The sequence below is a fragment of the Euleptes europaea genome, chromosome 21, assembly GCF_029931775.1.
Source record: "Euleptes europaea isolate rEulEur1 chromosome 21, rEulEur1.hap1, whole genome shotgun sequence".
NCBI classification, from domain to species: Eukaryota; Metazoa; Chordata; class Lepidosauria; order Squamata; family Sphaerodactylidae; genus Euleptes; species Euleptes europaea.
This window is the reverse complement of record NC_079332.1, coordinates 8884136-8903601: the sequence shown is the minus strand read 5'-3', so window position 1 is coordinate 8903601 and position 19466 is coordinate 8884136. Positions and strand designations below refer to the sequence as shown.

The 19466-nt window shown below is 45.1% G+C and overlaps 1 protein-coding gene across 20 annotated transcripts in view; it reads right to left on the bottom strand.

The window, feature by feature from the left end:
- The window catches only part of RBFOX1 (RNA binding fox-1 homolog 1), a 1240357-nt gene that overhangs the window by 74505 nt on the left and 1146386 nt on the right, over positions 1–19466 (bottom strand). For 15 of the 20 annotated variants that reach the window (XM_056866488.1, XM_056866489.1, XM_056866490.1 and 12 more), the window contains 3 exons: positions 17768–17828; positions 13570–13623; positions 2806–2886 (listed from right to left, as the gene is read on the bottom strand). In XM_056866488.1, coding sequence (XP_056722466.1) covers positions 2806–2886; positions 13570–13623; positions 17768–17828 — 196 coding nt within the window. The remainder of the gene's footprint in view (positions 1–2805; positions 2887–13569; positions 13624–17767; positions 17829–19466) is intronic. The other 5 variants (XM_056866495.1, XM_056866505.1, XM_056866509.1 and 2 more) reach the window with 1 other exon arrangement.

Here is a 19466-nt window from a genome sequence, read left to right as displayed (position 1 = left end):
GGGTGGGGGGCTTCTGGCAGGAGAAGAAGAAGGCAGAAGGAAGAGGGAGGTACAGCATCTCAGCTCTTCTCCTGTGTAACAGTGTAACCCTGCAGTGGCTGAAATGAACCACTCATTCAGGGGTCTGGGTTGCAGAATAAAGATCCCGGCTGAAAGAAACTGTTACTGGCTTGGGATCTCAAGAGCCAGATCTTACTCTGCCCCCAGAGTAAGCCTTACAATGTGCACCTAAGGAGCGTTACACTGTTGTAAACCCACCGAAGTCAACAGGCTTAGAAGCGCACAGTGAGTCTTTCAGCCCGATTCAGAGCCCCACGAAGGTTTCCCGTGAGCTCCAGCGGCCCGGTTTGTTTCAACAGAAAGAAGAGAGAGATTTGCACACACTTTCCCCCATTAAAATGACTGGGGCGACTTGAACGCTGGGGCAGGTGTGGGGTGGGTTTCAGGGAAACAAAGACACCCCCCCCCCGGGATGCGGAAGTTCCACGTGGGATCGGGCGCTCCCCATTCCTACCGCCAAATGCCCGGATGAACTTTAAGAGGAAGAAAGGCATTAGAGTTTTAATTATCAATGTTTCACTCTGTTTGCTTTAATACGACCCGGCGAACGGCTCCGGCGTCCGACGACGGGGGCACGTCGAATGAGTGTGTGTGGTCTGAATCGGTGGGCAGGAGTTGGTGGTAGCCGAGCGGATATTGCTAATTAAAACAGCTAAAATAGAATAGCATTTTAGGGACACAATGGGCTGTAAACTTACTTCCTATTAATTGAACTCAATGTAATGACATATTGGAATGAATAGCTAGTGATCTGGAAATTCATTTGGACCATTAGTTTAATTACAGAAACTGATGGAAGTTTTCTTAAGATAATTATGGAAAGAACTGGAACAGTGTGGGATAAATTTAGGAGCTTTTGAACCACCTAAATCTCCCCCCCCTTATTTCCCCCCCTTTTGATAAATGCCCATGGGTTATGTGATATGCAAGTCCCATTGATTTAGGGATTCAAGACCCAACCAGAGATTCTCATGGGCATCCATGCACACTGTTCATAGAATCACAGAGTTGGAAGGGACCACCAGGGCCATCAAATCCAACCCCCTGCACAACACAGGGAATTCACAACTACCTCCCCCCCCCGCACCTCTAGTGACCCCTACTCCATGCCCAGAAGATGGCCAAGATGCCCTCCCTCTCATCATCTGCCTAAGGTAATAGAATCAGCATTGCTGACAGATGGCCATCTAGCCTCTCCATAAAAACCTCCAGGGAAGGAGAGCCCACCACCTCCCGAGGAAGCCTGTTCCACTGAGGAACCGCTCTGACTGTTAGAAAATTCTTCCTAGACTCTAGACAGAAACTCTTTTGATTTATAAGGATCTCATAAGGCTCTCATTTTTGATCTCATAAGGATCGGCACAATTATCAGAATGTCGCCTGGTTTGGAAGGTGTTGGTCTCTACGGTTGCACAAATATGCCCTTTTGCATTTCCCCCCCATAAGTTCTCGCTGGCTGCCTCCCTACATCTTTGGATATTGTGCTATCCCTGCGCAACCATTTCGCCCCGGAATCCACACCGAATGGCTGCCACAGTCCCGTCACAGTACAACACCCAATGATGTGCCGGATCCCCCCTTGTGGGACTTCCTGGTTTGCTTGTTTCCCCCCTTCCTGGTGTTCCAAATTCATTTATTTCTTTTCTACTACATGCCACTGATATGCAATGAATGAAAAAGAAAAGGTGTAAATGTGACGGGAAAAAGTTTGGCGCAAGGGTTGCAGAGAAGAACATGCAAGTTTTATTCCAATCCAGCAGGGTGTAGTGATAGGGTGTCGGACCGGGGAGGCCCAGGTTCGAATCCCCACTCTACCACGGGCGCTTGCTTGGGTGACCTTGGGCCTGTCACGCCTTCTCTGCCTAACTTTCCTCACAGGGTTGCTGTGAGGATAAAAACGGAGAAGAGGGGAACGACGTCAGTCACAACAGGAAATGAGAGAACAGCCGTGACCCTGGGCTTCCTTGGCGGTCTTCCATCCAAATTCTCACCAGGGCTGACCCCGCTTAGCTTTCAAGGTGTGACAAAATCAATCCCCAGCAACCAGAACTTTAGGATTGTGGCCAAGCTTCTCTGCTTAGATTTTAAAAAAAGAAATCAGTATGTCATATTCTCGTCTGTGCTCTGAATACCAACTCTGTCAGATCCCACCCAGACTGCTTTGTCCTCCTTTCCACCCCCACCCCCATTCCAAAGCTTCCCTGTTTATTATTTAATAATATTTCCACTGCCCTTCTCAGTACTCTACAGGTTAGCATTTGGGGAGGGGCTGTGGCTCAGTGGTAGAGCCTCTGCTTGGCATGCAGAAGGTCCCAGGTTCAATCCCCGGCATCTCCAGTTAAAGGGACTGGGCAGGTAGGTGATGTGAAAGACCTCTGCCTGAGACCCTGGAGAACCGCTGCCGGTCTGAGTAGACAATACTGACTTTGATGGACCCAGGGTCTGATTCAGTACAAGGCAGCTTCATGTGTTCAGCATCTCCTTCTCCTGGGTTGGAATATTTGTGCTCATCCCATGACGCCGCTGGCAGCAGCTTGGCCAAGAGTTGGCTGCTTACGGATAGCCGGTAAGGCTTAAACCTACTCTGCAGCAACACGCAAGTGTTTCAGCCACCTCTCTCTCTAAATAACACATTCATCCAGGCGAGGGCTATGGGGAGAGGCGTTGTTTTTTTAAAAAAAGAATCAGCTGGGGCTTGGTAGACATTCACAGGCAAAACGAAAAGGAGCCATAAGACTGTCTTACTTGTGGATGTGTATACTAGTGAACTGGGGGCAGTGTACACGGGCGATCCCTCCTGGTTTGCCTGGCACAGCAGCACCCTGCCTATGAAAGAGAGAAAGAAAGAGAGGAAGAGAGTATGGTCTGATATCGGGAAAACTCAAACTAGATCTGATATTCTTCTTTTTTTAAAAAAAAGCCCCCTCCCCCAAATGTGACAAAGAGCCATGAAACTGTTGACATGCCACGCCATGGACCGCAAGCAGCAACCGAAAGCCCCCCTTCCCCACATATTGACCAAGTTGCATATATGTAGCAATATCGGCCCAGTGGTCACTCCCCCTCCAAGACAAAATATATCCTTGCTTCAAGTCAGGAGGCCAGCACAGTAGGGCTAGATGGTCATCTGTCAGCAATGCTGATTCTGTCACCTTAGGCAGATGATGAGAGGGAGGGCATCTTGGCCATCTTCAGGGCATGGAGTAGGGGTCACTGGGGGTGTGTAGGGGGGAGGTAGTTTTGCATTTCCTGCATTGTGCAGGGGGTTGGACTTGATGACCCTGGTGGTCCCTTCCAACTCTATGATTCTAGGGTTGCCAGCCTCCAGGTACTAGCTGGAGATCTCCTGCTATTTACAACCGATCTCCAGCCGATAGAGACCCGTTCCCCTGAAGAAAATGGCCACTTTGGCAATTGGACTCTATCTCATTGAAGTCCCTCCCCTCCCCAAACCCCACCCTATTCAGGCTCTGCCCCCAAAACCTCCCGCCGGTTGGCAACTAAAGTTGCCAATCTCCAGGTACTTGGCAGAAAGAAAACAGCACACAAGTTGCAAATATATAGAATAATCACATATATTAGAAAGAATAAGCAAAAAATTGTGAACATGAAACCAACACCTAAGAAAGCATACAAACAATTGATTATCTAGTTTCCAACCTATTGTAAAACATATTCAATACAGAAGACGTTCATACGCAAAGTCCATACTAAGAATCCACAAGTAGAAGAAAGAGTTGAGTTCCATTGTGCTGTGAAATTGATCAGTTCTGGCGCAAATATGAACAAAGCGAGATATACAACCTTGTCTTCCAGTTCAAGGTAACAATAGGTAGGAAAGAAATAGGGATGGGACGGTACGTGTTGTCTAGATCCTTTTGATACACGTTTCGCTATAGGCTTCTTCAGCCGCAATATATCAAGAGTGATATTCCATAATAGGGAATTGAAAATACAGGACCAACAAAGTTCTCAAAAGCTGCATCGTTGGCAACTCTAGTGTGGTCGCCTGCACCCATATTTCCCCCCGTCCCTGTACAAAAGCAACGTACAAACTTTGCTTTTCCCCTTAATACTGATGGCTTAATTTAGTGATTTATTCCCTCCCTCCTTTCTCAACAGTTGGTTTTATTAACCACCAATTCCAAATTCACAAACAAGTCAGCTAATAAAGCCAACTGTTTCTTATTTCACACTGGGAACCAAATTTATATATAATTTAACAATGAGAGTCCCCAGTCAATTTTTGTTTTACTACCTACTGCAGTTCTGTTAGGATTAATTCTAATGAAGGTCAATGTTTCTCAAGGTTTCTCACATTGGCATTTAAAGCGGGGGGGGGGGGAATGCTCCAAGACCAGAAACCCAGGGGAAAAATATAATTATTTCACAGTAAGATCCCCAAAGGGGGAGGGGGGAGTCTATGCATTTGATTCAATTTAGAAAACTGTAACAAAGTAAAACGCCCAAATATCCTTCAGAACATATATCCAAGCTAAATGCACTGCTAGTACCTTCGTTTTCTAGGGGTTTTTTTGCACGACACTGGACTTAACAAAAGCTTTGCTTATTTTCTTTTGTTTTAAAAGTATTCCAAACCACTGCAAAAATATACCGGGTTAAATCTAGGGATATAGAGAACCCAGGGCCAACTGGTAGCCCCTTTCCCAAAGATACAACTATTCCACGGTGCTACTAGTTCAGAAACTGCTTCTGCTTGTTCAAGGAAGCATCACCTGCCTTCTGCATCACCAGATGCCAGGGAGGAGGAGGAGGAGGAAGAGTTGGTTTTTATATGCCGACTTTCTCTACCACTAAAGGAAGAATCAAACTGGCTTAAAAACACCTTCGCTTCCCCTCCCCACAATAGACACCCTGTGAAGTAGGAAGGGCTGAGAGTGTGACTAGCCCAAGGTCACCCAGCTGGCTTCATGCAGATGAGTGGGGAAACCAACCCGGTTCACCAGATTAGAGTCCACCGCTCCAAACCACAGCTCTTAACCACTACACCACGCTGGCTTTAAGGTGCTACTGGACTCATGCTCTTTTCTACTGCTAGTGACAGACTAACACGGCTACCTATCGTGATTTACCTCTCAGTGTTTTGCTTTAGATAAAATCCAAGAATGTCCAGTTCTAGGTGATCCTAGCTTAGTTTACTGCAGGACTCTTTCTTACCTAACGGTGGTGGTGTTGCATTACTAGGGTCATGTGAGGACACCTCCTTCCTAGGCTAGCGGCAACCTGCTTGGAAACTGAGCAACTCTGGCAGGGGGAGGAGCTGCTACATTGGGGGACAGATAAAAGGTAGGTTGGTAGGTGGGGAGGTGGGAAGGAGAGAAGGAAGCAGGGAAAGGTGAGGATGGGGCCGGGGTTGCCAGGAGGAGGAAAGCAGGAAATAGTGTGGAGAGGGGATTCATGGAGAAGTGAGGTATCCACCACCTTGCAGGCTACACACCACGCAATGGTGGCCAGTGGTGGGCCATAGTTTTCCCAGGTAGAGGCTGCCCGGGGTAGGGAAGGAGGACAGGCTGAAGACCGGAGGCAGATCAAGGTAGGTCTGGCTGGTGGTGCGAAGGAGAAAAAGAAGCAGAAAAAGGGGAGAGGCTACAGGGGCTGCAGGGGAAGAGAAAGAGGAAACAGCAGGGGAGGGGGGAAATGAGAGACCCGCCGCAAGTCCTTGCAGGTTTCCCGCTTGCAATGTGTAAAGGTAAAGGTCCCCTGTGCAAGCACCGGGTCATTCCTGACCAACGGGGTGATGTCACATCCCGATGTTTACTAGGCAGACTTTGTTCACGGGGTGGTTTGCCAGTGCCTTCCCCAGTCATCTTCCCTTTACCCCCAGCAAGCTGGGTCCTCGTTTGACCGACCTCGGAAGGATGGAAGCTGAGTCAACCTGGAGCCGGCGACCTGAAGCCGACTCCCGTCGGGATTGAACTCCAGTCGTGAGCAGAGCTTGGACTGCAGCACTGCAGCTTACCACTCTGCGCCATGGGTTGCAATGTATACATGACATTAAAATCAGGTTAAAAACAACAAGAAGAAAGAAAGAAAGAAAAACAAATCCAGAACACCAGGTCCCAAAATGGGAAAAAATGGGAAGTGCCGATTTGACCATTTGTGGTCCCAAACGCCCTTCCTCCACCCCTTTTAAATAAATGTATCCTTGGGCGCGCTTAGTGAAACGGATTGCGTTGTTTTCTAAATACAGACAGATTAACCCAATATTGTTTAATATTACTTACGTTAATTATACATAGATGTTTGTTTCAAAGCATTAAAAAAAATAAAGCTGTTGCCATTGTTTTAACAAATGCGGTGTTAAAGTATTATCATACAAATGGTAACAAAAAAAAAATCCCAGCTAGATTAACAACTCTGATGATAGTTAATGCATTTCTAAAACTTCTGAGGAGCTGTTACAACCCATTACGGCTGAAATATTGGTGTATGAAAAATTAATAAAGCCGGCAGAAAATGGAATTCAGCATCTGTACTAGCTATTTACATAGAAAGAATCACCCAGAATTAATTACGCCCCGTGTTACATTCTAATGAGTTTTTCATTAAAATGTACACTATTATGGAAACTAAACAAGGATTATTCAAAGAAAAATGCCAACAGCTGTTATTTTTTTTGCAGAGAAATTAAAATTAGTTAATTGGTTATACATTTAAATCTAGCGTAAGGTTAATAGAAGACTATTTATCATTCTGTTTGTCTGTATGTTTGGTAAGGGAACCGATATATGCGTAACTACAGCCAGTCTTTAACTGAAGGGGAATCAAGATGGTTCCCCCCCGTTCTAGAACCCCTTATGCTCTCTGATGCGCATGCTGTACCCGGCCCTCATGCATTTGCAAGAGAAGCATCACATTTTTGCACGCTCAAACCAGCTCAATAAACATCCCTATTTTCCTTTCCAGATGGCATCGCCCGAATATTCGTTACCTTCACCCATAACCGCCTCCTCGTTTAATAAACTCCCATTTCCAGGGACAGTTTATCTCTGACAATAAGCTGCCTGAGTTGAAAGAATGGGGACGAGACAATATTCCTCTTTGTTTCTTTTTTTTTATATATATTCCTTTCTGCAATTGGTTCATTCCTCCACTGAGCAGCCGGCGTTGCAACTCGCTAGGCTGTGTAGACCTGCGGGGTCAGGGGTCCCCAATCTTGTTGAAGCTATGGGAACTTTTGGAATCCCAAGGACAAACAGTGGGCCCCATGGCAAAATGGCGGCCACGGAAGCACACATGCAGAAGTACTTTAATGTCAACCAATGACATTCCCATTGTTGCTAAGGAACAGTGCGAACATTTGCAATTTATAAAACAGTCCTGTATGGTGTGAGCTAATAAATGGAGAGACTGTCTAGGCCATGGCATTCATCGAATCATAGAGTTGGAAGGGACCACCAGGGTCATCTAGTCCAGCCCCCTGAACAATGCAGGGAATTTACAACTACCTCCCCCTACACACATCCAGTGACCCCCTCTACATGCCCAGAAGATGACCAAGATGGGTTTCCTCTCATCATCTGCTTAAGGTTATAGAATCAGCATCGCTGACAGATGGCTAGCTAACTTCTTCTTAAAAACCTCCAGGGAAGGAGAGCTCACCACCTCCCGGGGAAGCCTGTTCCACTGAGGAACCGCTCTGACTATTAGAAAATTCTTCCGAATGTCTAGACAGAAACTCTTTTGATTTAATTTCAACCCGTTGGTTCTGGTCCGACCTTCTGGGGCAACAGTAAACAACTCGGCACCCTCCTCTATGTGACAGCCCTTCAAGTCCTTGAAGATGGCTATCATATCCCCTCTCAGTCTTCTCCTCTTTAGGCTAAACATACCCAGCTCCTTTGTGGCAACCTTATTTGCTGCTATGTCAATCAGATATGTGTTGCCAGCTATAGGATCTGGAGGGGAGGGGTACACAGTTGAGCATCTGAAGATTACATTGTTGGTATTTCATACCAAACAGAACCACTGGGTACCTTGGGGCAGAAGTGTAAGAGGCAATGCTCATCTCTGTTCTAGTCTCCCCACTTACAATGAATATTACGCCCTTTGGTAATCCAAAATCTGCTTTTATCCCCCCTCAAATCTAGACTGGCGATGGGAGGGGGAAGGAATGGAATATCCAGCTGCACTGTGCTTCTCAATGACCCCTGACCGTTTAATATTATGTTCAAGGTTTTAGAAGTTGATTTACGTCGAACGGCTCTACTTTCGACTTTAATTGTCTGCTCAGAGTTGTCAGGACATAACTATATCTTAAATTTGCATTGCATTAGGGGGCTCTTGTCCCCCCCCCCACCGCCCCTCTTCCGTCTATTGATCTTGTCTTCGGGAGTAATTTAACTCCGTTCTAATTTTCTTCCGCACGTAGGGCGCTCTCTATCCAAGGAAGTGAGTTATGCGTATTCAAGAGGCGCATCTTATGAATCTTGTTAAGGTTTACCGCCTTATAGCCTGCGCTGATGGAATATTTAATCAAAGAAATGAGTTGGCAGATGTGATGTACAACGCGGTTAAGCCTTGTGGTGTGTGCCTTCACCGCCAATTGAGAAACGGGGGAATGTGCCATTCATCAGGCCCATCCTGACAGCTTTGTATAACCTTCTCTTCTCTCTCCCTCCCTCTCTCTCTCTCCCCCCCAAAAAACTTATTTATCAAGATTAAAGATATTTTAAATCCACAGTTTCTCCTCAGATCTATCATCTTTATTTCCAAAGTGGCCAAATTTTTCATCATTTAGTAGCGGAGAAAAGGAACCTCTCACCCTGACTATGAAGTAGGTTGAATTTCCCGTGTAATTTTTTTTTTTTTAACAACAGAACACGGCAGTGTTGGGCACTAAAAACAAGCAAAACGACTAGCGCTTCCTTTCCCTTGATCGGGCGCGGAACGCCCTTTCCTGTCGAAAGTCGACTGGATGATGCTCGGATCCCTCATCAATCAAGCAATTCGGCTTTAACACTCCAGAGTTGTCCAACTGATTCATGATGCCTCTACACCTGTCCCTTGCTGATGCCATCTTAGCATTTTCCAACTTGGCTCCAGGTAACTCTGGGCTTCCTTGGAAAGGAAGCAGAGATCTTCGAGGGTCCTGCCCATTATGGTGTGGAGGTGGGGCCACTGATCAATGGTCCCTTTGCATACAGGGGCTCCAATTCCTAGTGCAGGGGTCCCCAATCTTTTTGAGCCCGTGGGCACACTTGGAATTCTGATACCGCACGGTGGGCGGAGGACTAAAATCGGCTGCCACAAAATGGCGGCTGCAGCTCAATTTCGGTAGCAGGGCGTAGATCTTTGTGCTGTGGCGGCAGCCGCTGCCCAAGCAATGTCTGCACAGTCAGACGCTTTCCTGGGCAAAAGCCCTACCTGGCTCCAACCACTTCCTAAACACACTTGGCAGGTGCCAGAAAAGGTCTTGGCGGGTGCCACGCCGCCCACGGTCCCCACGCTGGGGACCCCTGCCCTAGGATTTCAAGCTAGGCCCTCTTGGAATGCTGCTTTTATGAGGAACTCTGATCACGTTATATCTCTCCCCTTTTAACATATAAATCTAATGCCTCTGTGTCCGACATAATGCCTTTTTTATTAAGTGACAGGGATCCCAAGGCTCCATGGTCAGTGGCAAGATTTATTTAGTCCTTATATCCCTCAAACATTAGATTTACGCTGCTCAAGATCAATGGATCAAGGAGCTTCTAAGGGATAAAGGAAAGGAAAGCAAGGACACTGCTTTGCCTGGCAGCAGAGAGCACTTCAGCTAACCCGAGCGGGTGATACTGAACTAGGTGGAGCCGTGGGATCTCTTGGCATCCGGCAGCTTCATGTGTTCGTATATTCCTTCCTGTTGCTTCCAGCATATCTTAGTATGCTATCATTATCACTGCCTTTCAATAATTTATTTATCGAGTACGCTTTTATCCCGGCCTTACTCCTAGCTCAGAACAACATGCGTGGCTCTCCCTTCCCCGTTTTATCCTCAGGCAAGGCGGAGAGAGTGGGGCTGATCCAAGGTCACCCAGATCCTAGTCTGATATCCTAATAAATTATACCACCCTGTTAGTGCTTGGGCTGTTTCAGTGTCATGCAGCTTTTTGTTTCGGTGGTGGCTTTTTAAAAAAAAAATAAGGCACTTAGTTTCATCTTGCTATTCTGGACATTGTCGTGCACGGTCCCGAGACCTCTGTCATCAGTAGAAGCCCGCCAAAAAAGACTGCTCCATCAATAAAAAATCAGAGCGATGCTCCTGTCAAGTCGCCCTGCAAGTTCACGGAGGGCTCGCGACATCTTTCGACAACAGCGCTCTGGCTCTTGCGGAAATCTTCAGGTGCGGCAACCAAACAAGTAAAAATTAGCGAGTCTAGAAGTAGGGCAGCCCCAACTTAAGTTTGACAATCGCCTGAAAAGCGGCATATCTGACGTGGCTGAACAAATGACATGGGGGGAGGGAGGGGAAATCTCCTCGCCAGGCATTTGTATCATTTTGAAGCTGTTGGCCATCTTTCTGTGCCCCAGCGGCTCTTTTGTAGCATTTACCTCCTCCATGGCCTTCACTGCCCTCGACCTCACTTGCCCACACAACCCAATGAGTTGTGATGACCCATGCCTTTCCATAAATGGTGGCTAGTGTGCTACCACTGTGTTCAGCAAAGTTTGAAGCCTTCGGCGAGCCAACGGTGCCTCCCGAGGTAGGAGGATGGCTTCCAACTTTGCTGAGGGGAGTGGTATTTTATTTAATTATTTACGGCAGTTTAATGACGTCTCTCCAGAGCCCTGCGCCACAGTAGAATACAAGCCAATGATGCAACGCTCTGTCTGATGTGGTGACGTCATAGAAACCGACAGACAAAATCTGGTGGGCCACCATAGCCAATCAGTGAAGGCAAATGAGGTCAGGGACAGTGATGGCAGAAGAGGCGGAGGACCGCTGGCATAAAAAAAAAAAAGCACCACACAAATAAGTTTGCGATGAGGGTTTCAAATCTCGAGAAATGGGAGATGCCACTGGGCGTTCATCCAAATGGGTTTAAAACAGCCTGGTCTTCACTCAAGCCGCCGAAAATAAGTAAATACCAGTAATTAGAAAGAACACCTCTAATAGGAAGGTCTACATCTTCCACAGTTGGACCAAGACATCATAATTCACACCACTAAATTCATACCATTCTAATGGTAATTAAAGATTCTCATTAAGAGGGCCAAATACTTCACCCTCAAGGTTGGCTATAAAAACGCACCGGGGGACTCTATGAGGTTATATGCCCAAATCGATAACCTGCCATTTTATAATTAAGAGACAAAATGAATGTTAGGGGAAAGTCCACTAAATTAAGAACATTACTTTCTGGAGAGATTGAAAATATTGATTTTAATTTACAAAAATATGTGAACTCTTCATGGGCGACTCTTTAAGGCAATTAGAGGTTGGGTTGTTAATTCTGCATAAGCTTGAGGGGGGAAATTTGATAATTATACTATGGGCACACAACAGTGTTTGCCATTCACTCGAGGTCTCCAATTTTGTCTGGTCAAGAGAGATTGGGTTGGGCTGATCACACGGGTAAAGCTAATGAAAGCAACCATTCTTCTGACTAAAGATACAGGCAGGTATCCACTAAAGAAGAAGACAGGGCACTCTTATCCTGCCTTCGGACCTGCATTGTCGATGCAATTCACTACTGCTTCCTTTTGCATATAGCAGGATAAGAGGAGTTTGAGAAATGAAGCAATCTGCCATTACAAACTCATTGAGTAACCGCCCGATGAGAAGCGGTTAAAACGCTTAGGGCTGTTTAGCTTGGAAAGAAGGCGGCTGAGGGGAGACATGAGAGAGGTCCATAAAATTATGCACGGTTTGGAGAGAGTGGACAGGGAGAAGTTTTTCTCCCTCTCCCGTAATACCAGAATGCGGGGTCCTCTGCTGAAGCTGGAGGGAGAGAAATTCAAAACTGATAAAAGGGAGTATTTTTTCACACAATGCATAGTTAAATTGTGGAACTCCCTGCCCCAGGATGTGGTGATGGCTGCCAACTTGGAAGGCTTTCAGAGGGGAGTGGACATGTTCATGGAGGAGAGGAGTATTCATGGCTACTAGTTAAAATGGATACTAGTCATGATGCATACCTATTCTCTCCAGGATCAGAGGAGCATGCCGAATATATTAGGTGCTGTGGAACATGGGAAGGACAATGCTGCTGCAGTCGTCTTGTTTGGGGGCTTCCTAGAGGCACCTGGTTGGCCCCTGTGTGAACAGACTGCTGGACTTGATGGGCCTTAGCCTGATCCAACAGGGCTTTTCTTATGTTCTTATGTATACATGAGTAATGTCAGTGAACTCTCCAGTGAGGGGTACTGCAGCTGATACCGGGTGTGGATTGGGCCTAATGAAGCATCTCCCATTTCTCACTACTGTGATCCTCAAAAATTCTTGAACGATGGAGTAACAACTTCATCCAAGCCCCAGAATCAACTCTCATCTGATGGTGGGAACAATGGGATGTCAATCGGTCGTTGATGTCGAATGGGGGAAGGGAAACCCATATGATTAGATCAGCAAGTGCTACACTATGGTACAGTGGATCAGGAGAGAAGCTGGTAAAGAAATGATCGAGCGGCAGCCACTGTGACCCCGTTAACATGCGCTTTCTACTTTGACAAGCAAGTAGCCCAACACCTGACACACAGGTAAGCTAGGGATGATTAAACTCCAGGGGAAAAATGCTTCTGGTGAAGCCAGATCAGACGCTAGAAGATCTGTGACTAGTGATATTTCCCCCTTTGGAAATACCAATTCTGAGAGGCCCTTCTTTGAATGAGGACCATTATCCACAAAGAGAAGGTTGGTCTGGGCATCGTTTTCTTGACTTCGCCCCCTCCCCTCCTGGCAAATAGCCGGGTGTTGTGGTGGTTAGACTGTCAGGCTAAAACTTGACAGACCCAGGTTCAAATCTCCACTCGGGAAGTTTCATCATCTCTCACAGCCGCGCCTACCTCACAAGGAAGCCACCCCTGAGTTCTTGGGGGAAACGTGGAATTCAAAAGTACCCAAAGAGGAAATGCAAATATTTGCCCCGCTGGGGAAAAATACACAGTCGCCATGTAAGCAACCTGTATGATCCAACCTGGTGGAAGAAATGCAGGTCAAAGGAATCATCCGCATTTGGAAAAAAAGTCAGACGGGGAAAGAATTAACCCCTGACCTGCTGCACCCTGGTCCCAGTCTGAATTGGGACTACCTTTGGCTACTATTCACGAAGGGGGGAAAATGTGGCTGTGACCAGGACACGCTTCTCCGAGTCTCTCATCTGGTTTGACTCTCTCTTGTGAGTCCTTTCCTTAATATGCACAAATAAAATAAGCGTCAGGTACTGACAGCAGCAGTCAGTTTCACAAATTAGTTCATGAATGTGACTCGAAGTGGCAAGATGCTTGTTCGGGCTCAATTCCTTTTGTACAACAACAAAACACACACGCACACAAATATATTCTTACCTGCATAGAATTCTGGGCTATAGACCGCACCGACAACTGGATTTAATTTCCAACCTACAGTAAACATATAAAACCAAAATTGAGCTAGGGTTATAATGGGGTGTCATAATTATTATGGGTTGCTTTATATATATATATATATATATATATATATATATATATATATATATATATATATATATACACAGAGAGAGAGAGCGCGCACAAAAATATGACTATCCATAAAACGGTTGTAATAAAGTTCTGTAGGCAGTTATATGCTTCATGGCACTCTGGAAGAAATGGTCAAAGGAATATCCCTTTAATATCCTCTGGATATGAAAAATGAAATATGAATAGCAATAAAATGATTTGTGTGTTTTTTTTCTTCCTGGGGTTAGAAACAAGCTTTTGTGCATAGTGGACACAAGAGACAGTCTGAGAACCCATTCAAATGTTTAGCGGACCTGGTGGTACAGTCCTCTGGGAATGCACTTGGGGAGACTGCACTTGCCTTAAGAGTCTCAAAACAAGCTTCCAGCTTATGATGATGATGATGATGATGATGAAGAAGAAGAGTTGGCTTTGATATGCCGACTTTCTCTACCACTTAAGGCAGAATCAAACCGGCTTACAATCACCTCCCCTTCCCCTCCCCACAACAGACACCCTGTGGGGTAGGTGGGGCTGAGAGAGCTCTAACAGAGCTGTGACTCGTCCAAGGTCACCCAGCTGGCTTCATGTGTGCAGGAGTGGGGAAACAAATCCAGTTCGTCAGATTAGCCTCCGCCGCTCCTGTGGAGGAGTGGGGAATCAAACCAAGATCTCCAGATCAGAGTCCACCGCTCCAAACCACTGCTCTTAACCACGACACCACGCTGGCTCCCAGGACCAACCAGGAATCAAAGTTGGATTCCATACTCTATGCAAGGGCTCCCCACTGTGAACCATTCATGGCTGGTGTGTGTGTGTCCTCCATACCCAATCCCACAGACTCAACAGCTAGTCTCTTATTACAAAATATAGATGTGCAATAGAACAACCCGATTCTATGCCTATCCACTCAGAAATCTCCCTTGACTTGCAAGCGACAGACTTTGGTTACTGGCTGACCCGGATGGTAGCATCTGGGATGCTGGTGCCCTGGCAGTTTGCCGAAAGGAGGAGCCGTGGGCTCGCTTTTTGTGACACTTCGGGCCACCGCCGGTGCTGGCTTGCTAATTGGGAGATCTCCAACCACCACCTGGAGGTTGGCAACCCTGGTCAGGGCCGAGCAACTTGTTTCTATAGGCAAGGCGCAGCTGCGTTTATAATAGCCTATCTTCCTTTATTCGTCTCCCCTAGATTGCTTACTTGGTTGTGATCTGGACGAGGAGGTTCCCCCCCCACCACCACATCGTCCTTTTTATTGGGTTGCTCTCTGTCTCCGCACCATTTAATTCCTCCCCAATTCCAGTTGAACTAGGAGAACGGTTAAAATCAATTCCAGTTTCTCCACATCGAGTTACGTGCTCTGACCATTTTTCGGCTGGCCCGAATCTGCTTCAGCTGTGCCCCGGACCCCGATGTTTCCCCACAAATGCAAGAAAACAACGAAGAAAAGGCCATCAAAATGCCAACGGCCAACTGGCATACTGGGGTAATCTAAGTCTAATGCTTACCACCAGTCACATATTTAATTGCAGGAAATCTACTTTTCTATAAGACCTTTATCTCCCCCTTTTCATCGGCACAGGCCCCAAAAATGAGTGATTTGGCTGCTTTCTCCAATCTGTCAGGTCCTTCTGTCAAAGAGGCTGAGAGATACCCTCAAAATGTAAGTTATACTAATGACGCCTCAATTTATCCAAGGAAGGAGAGGAGGGGAGAAGGAAGAAAAAAAAATGGTATTCTGGAAGATGCAGATCGATGCTCTTAGCCGAAAGTCGCACTCATATTTCATTTCCTTCCTACTCCCGACTCGATGGCTGTATCATCTAACCCGGTGAAGCTCACCCAAGGAAAGACTTCATTCATCATGAAAATAACAGCAATTAAACTTTACTTTGTCTTGTCAATGAGGTTTGTGCTGGCCCATAACGGTGGGGGTTAATCAAGTGTAAGGAGAGACTTGACATATCTGAATGAGGAACTGCCAAGGAGCCCCGTGTTAGCGGTCGGGAGAGGTAAATTCGCCACCGTGGGTGTAATTCTGTAAATTTGTCTTGCTGTCACAACACTCATCTCTTTCTCAGGTTGAAACTTTTGGAGGAAAAAACACACACCACCTTCATGCAGACAGCTGCACGGTAGAGCAAGAGGTGGAGGTGGGAGGAATACGCGGGGCCAACCCAGAGGCTTTATACTGCTGGCCAATCACAGGGGCCAATATTGGTCCTATTCCCAACGAGCTTCTGCTTGCGTGACTTTTTCAATTCGTTCGTATTCTAATCAATGGTCCTGATTCTCTGTTTTTTGCCATTGGTGGTTAAGGGCGGAGGTTTGGAGCGGTGGAGTCTGATCTGGAGAACCAGGTTTGATTCCCCACTTCCACCACATGAGAGGTGGAGGCTAATCTGGTGAACGGGATTTGTTTCCCCACTCCTACACACGAAGCCAGCTGGGTGACCTTGGGCAAGTCACAGCTCTCTCAGCCCCACCTACCTCACAGGGTGTCTGTTGTGGGGAGGGGAAGGGAAAGGTGATTGTAAGCCGGTTTGATTCTACCTTAAGTGGTAGAGAAAGTTGGCATATAAAAACCAACTCTTCTTCTTCTAGATTTATTTTGTCATACATTCAAGCCAATGCATACAGTTTCCCCCAACCCGGGTTTTTTTAATGTGCAATGAAACCAGGTCCAAGCAGGGAGATTCAACCCATGCATAAAAGATCCAAAAGGAGTATGTCAAAGGATGCAAACTCAGCCTGTATGGGGAACAGCACCCCTAGAGCTGAGCATCCATGTGCATGCGTTGACACAGACCTCTGAAACAAATGCAATGCATGGATAAAATCTTATTTGTCAGTGCCAAAGGGAAATAATATATTGTGACCCAATCAAACTTTCCTGTCTGACTGACTGTTTTTGATTTCCATGGGGGTGACATATTTAGGAAACTCTCAAGCACGGCGGAGTGATGCTCATTTGCATTGCTTGGCACAGACATGTTTAGATGAAGGTGTGTGTGTGGGGGGGACAAAAATCAGGTTTCATCTTTTTCCTTAGAAGAGCAGGAGGAATTTCCAAACATTCCTCTGCCCTGATTTACGGTAACTAGCTTAATAATTGTATGTCAAGCTGAGAGCTCTTATTTTATTTTATTTTTCATTTTTGCGTGGTGGGGAGAGATAAATATGACAGAATCATTAAAAAATAAAGCCGCCTGCTTGTCTCTGCCCCACTTTTGATGACGAAAACCGTCTCGCTAATGAGCTCAAGAATGTAGGGGGGGAAATACGGTCCGTCTTATTTCGCGGCTGACGCCTGACTCTGCCGGCTGCAAGAAACTGCAGCTATTGATCAACTGTGTTAAATTTCCTTTTTGGTCTTTTTTCGGAGGAGAGTCGGGGAAATAAGACCACAGTTCAGAAAGCGACAGGGTTAGGGAAAGAGGAACCGTCCAAGTAGAAAGTTCTAATATGGCCAATTCCAAAGCTCTTGGAAGAATTGGTCGAAGGTAGAGATCAGCTGCAGAAAAGGAACGTTTCTGCTTACGATGGGATGTCGAGTATCCAAAATAGTGTCGTTATGGGGAGGGGAATTTCTTTCCCCCCCAAAATTCACTTATTTAGATACAGCGATTGATTCCTCTCATTCTCTTTTAAAAGGAAGATTACCTCTTTCATTTCTTTGTAGGTTATCCGGGCTGTGTAACCGTGGTCTTGGTATTTCCTTTTCTTTCTTTCTTTCATTTCTCTTTGAATAGGAATCAACGCATCCTTTTGTAACCTCAGCCCTTTGAGTCTTTTTACATTACACACCACGGGGTGGTGCTCTATTAGGAAGACAGGAACGTTTGGGAAGGCACTGCCTGCCTCTTAGCACCTACAGAGTTAAATTCTGAAATTCTGCAAAATTTCCCTTCCTGCCCCTCCTCTGTTTGAATTTCTCTTTGATCAAAGTGAAATTGATTGGAAAATGAACTACGAATTCCTAAAAAGGGGGAAAGACATGAATTTTTGGATTTCAGGGAGATATTGGGATATAAAATCTGAAGAAAAAAACATTTCGCATTCTTACCATTCGTATATGGATTTACGGTCTTTTTGTTTGTCATGACGCGGGCTGTCGCATTATTTACCTAAGCATATAGAAAAGACAATCAGTATCATTTGTGCAAAAGAGAAGGTTCCATGATACTAATGAAACACATGCATTATTACTGGCATTAGTTATGTATAAATGCAATTTAATTTATATCCCAAACAAAAATTCAAAAGAAAATTTAAAAAGCAGGAAGCACATAACAAAATCATACTATTTATAATTACATTTAATCTTATCACCAGTTTCTTAAAAAAAAACCCAAAAACTTACAAATCATTTCAATAAAGTAACATCATCTCCTTTAAACTTTAATAAAGAGACATTAAAAGCAAATTAAAAAGGTTCTGCATAATTGAAGATTTAAGAGCATGCTTTTTGTTTCATGGTAACACTGAAACGATAAAATATTTAAAAACGGAAAATTTCAACAACAACAAAAAAGAGGAGAAAAAATACCATATGAAGGAACATGCAGTGGAGTAGAAAGGGGAAAAGAGACAATGTACAAGGGGAGAAATTAAAGGTCAAAACAAAAAAGGGGGAAAAGGACAAACGGATCTAAGCATTGTGCAACATAGCCCTTTCAAAGAGAGGTTCCATTGGAAAAGCAACATGTAGCATTCAACACTGGGAAAACATGAGCCTCGTTTTTTCATGGCAAGAAAACTAACAAAATCATTCAAGCTTTCAAAATCACAGCTAACAAAAGGATAAAAGAGGGTGCATTATTTAACACAATATGGAGTTAACAATCTGAGTAAGATGTGCACAAAAGTCATATCCTCAATCCAAGTCAGTGTCTCCAAGGCTTGCTTAAAATGGACACTCAAATTTACAGGCGTACCGATATAGAAAAAAAAAATATAGAGAGAGAGCATCAAGAAAACTTAATACGACAAGTCAAAAAAACTCCACGTGGTATATATCAGCGCTTAAAAAATATACGTGAAACGGCGGATGGATTTTGCCACTTACCATTCAGCACCATCGCCGGCATGGGGTATGTATACAGTTACCATGGTTACTGAGAGTTTGGTGAGGGCCCTAAGCGCTACGGTCGAAGGGGGGAAAATGGAAAGGCAAAACATGCGACATCTTACTCAAAAGACGACAGCATTTTCAATTGGTAATTTCTTTTTGTTTGTTTGTTTCTCTGTCTCTGTCTTTTTCTTTTAAATGCTAACAAGTAACGATTCAGGCAGTGTTGAAGGGGATCCAGTGGTCGTAGGGAAAAAGAAGAAGATCAGGGGCGTATTTTCAGATTAAATGTGCAGGGTTTAAACCCTCTCGGGCAAAGTAACGGGTGTTTGTTCAAAATGAAAACCACCTTTTTTTCTTTTGTTTCTGATTTAGTTAATAGACTATTCATTGCTGATTGCTCAGATTTCCCAATTTGAATAATTTGGAAAGCCACTGTGGATCCTGCATCAACCCTGCAATTGGAAAACAAACCAAAATTAAAATAAAAAAACCAAAAAAAAAAACTATCTTATTGTTTTGCTTTGCCACTTAATTTTGTTTCTTTTCTTTTTTTTTATCCAATTTTTAAAATCTATTGCACCCATCGATTTACAAAACCTTTTTCAAAGCATAGCAAAATATCAAAAGCTCTTCACTCTTCGGTCATACAACTTTCAGCAATAATTATAAGAGTTACGAAATCAATTGGTTT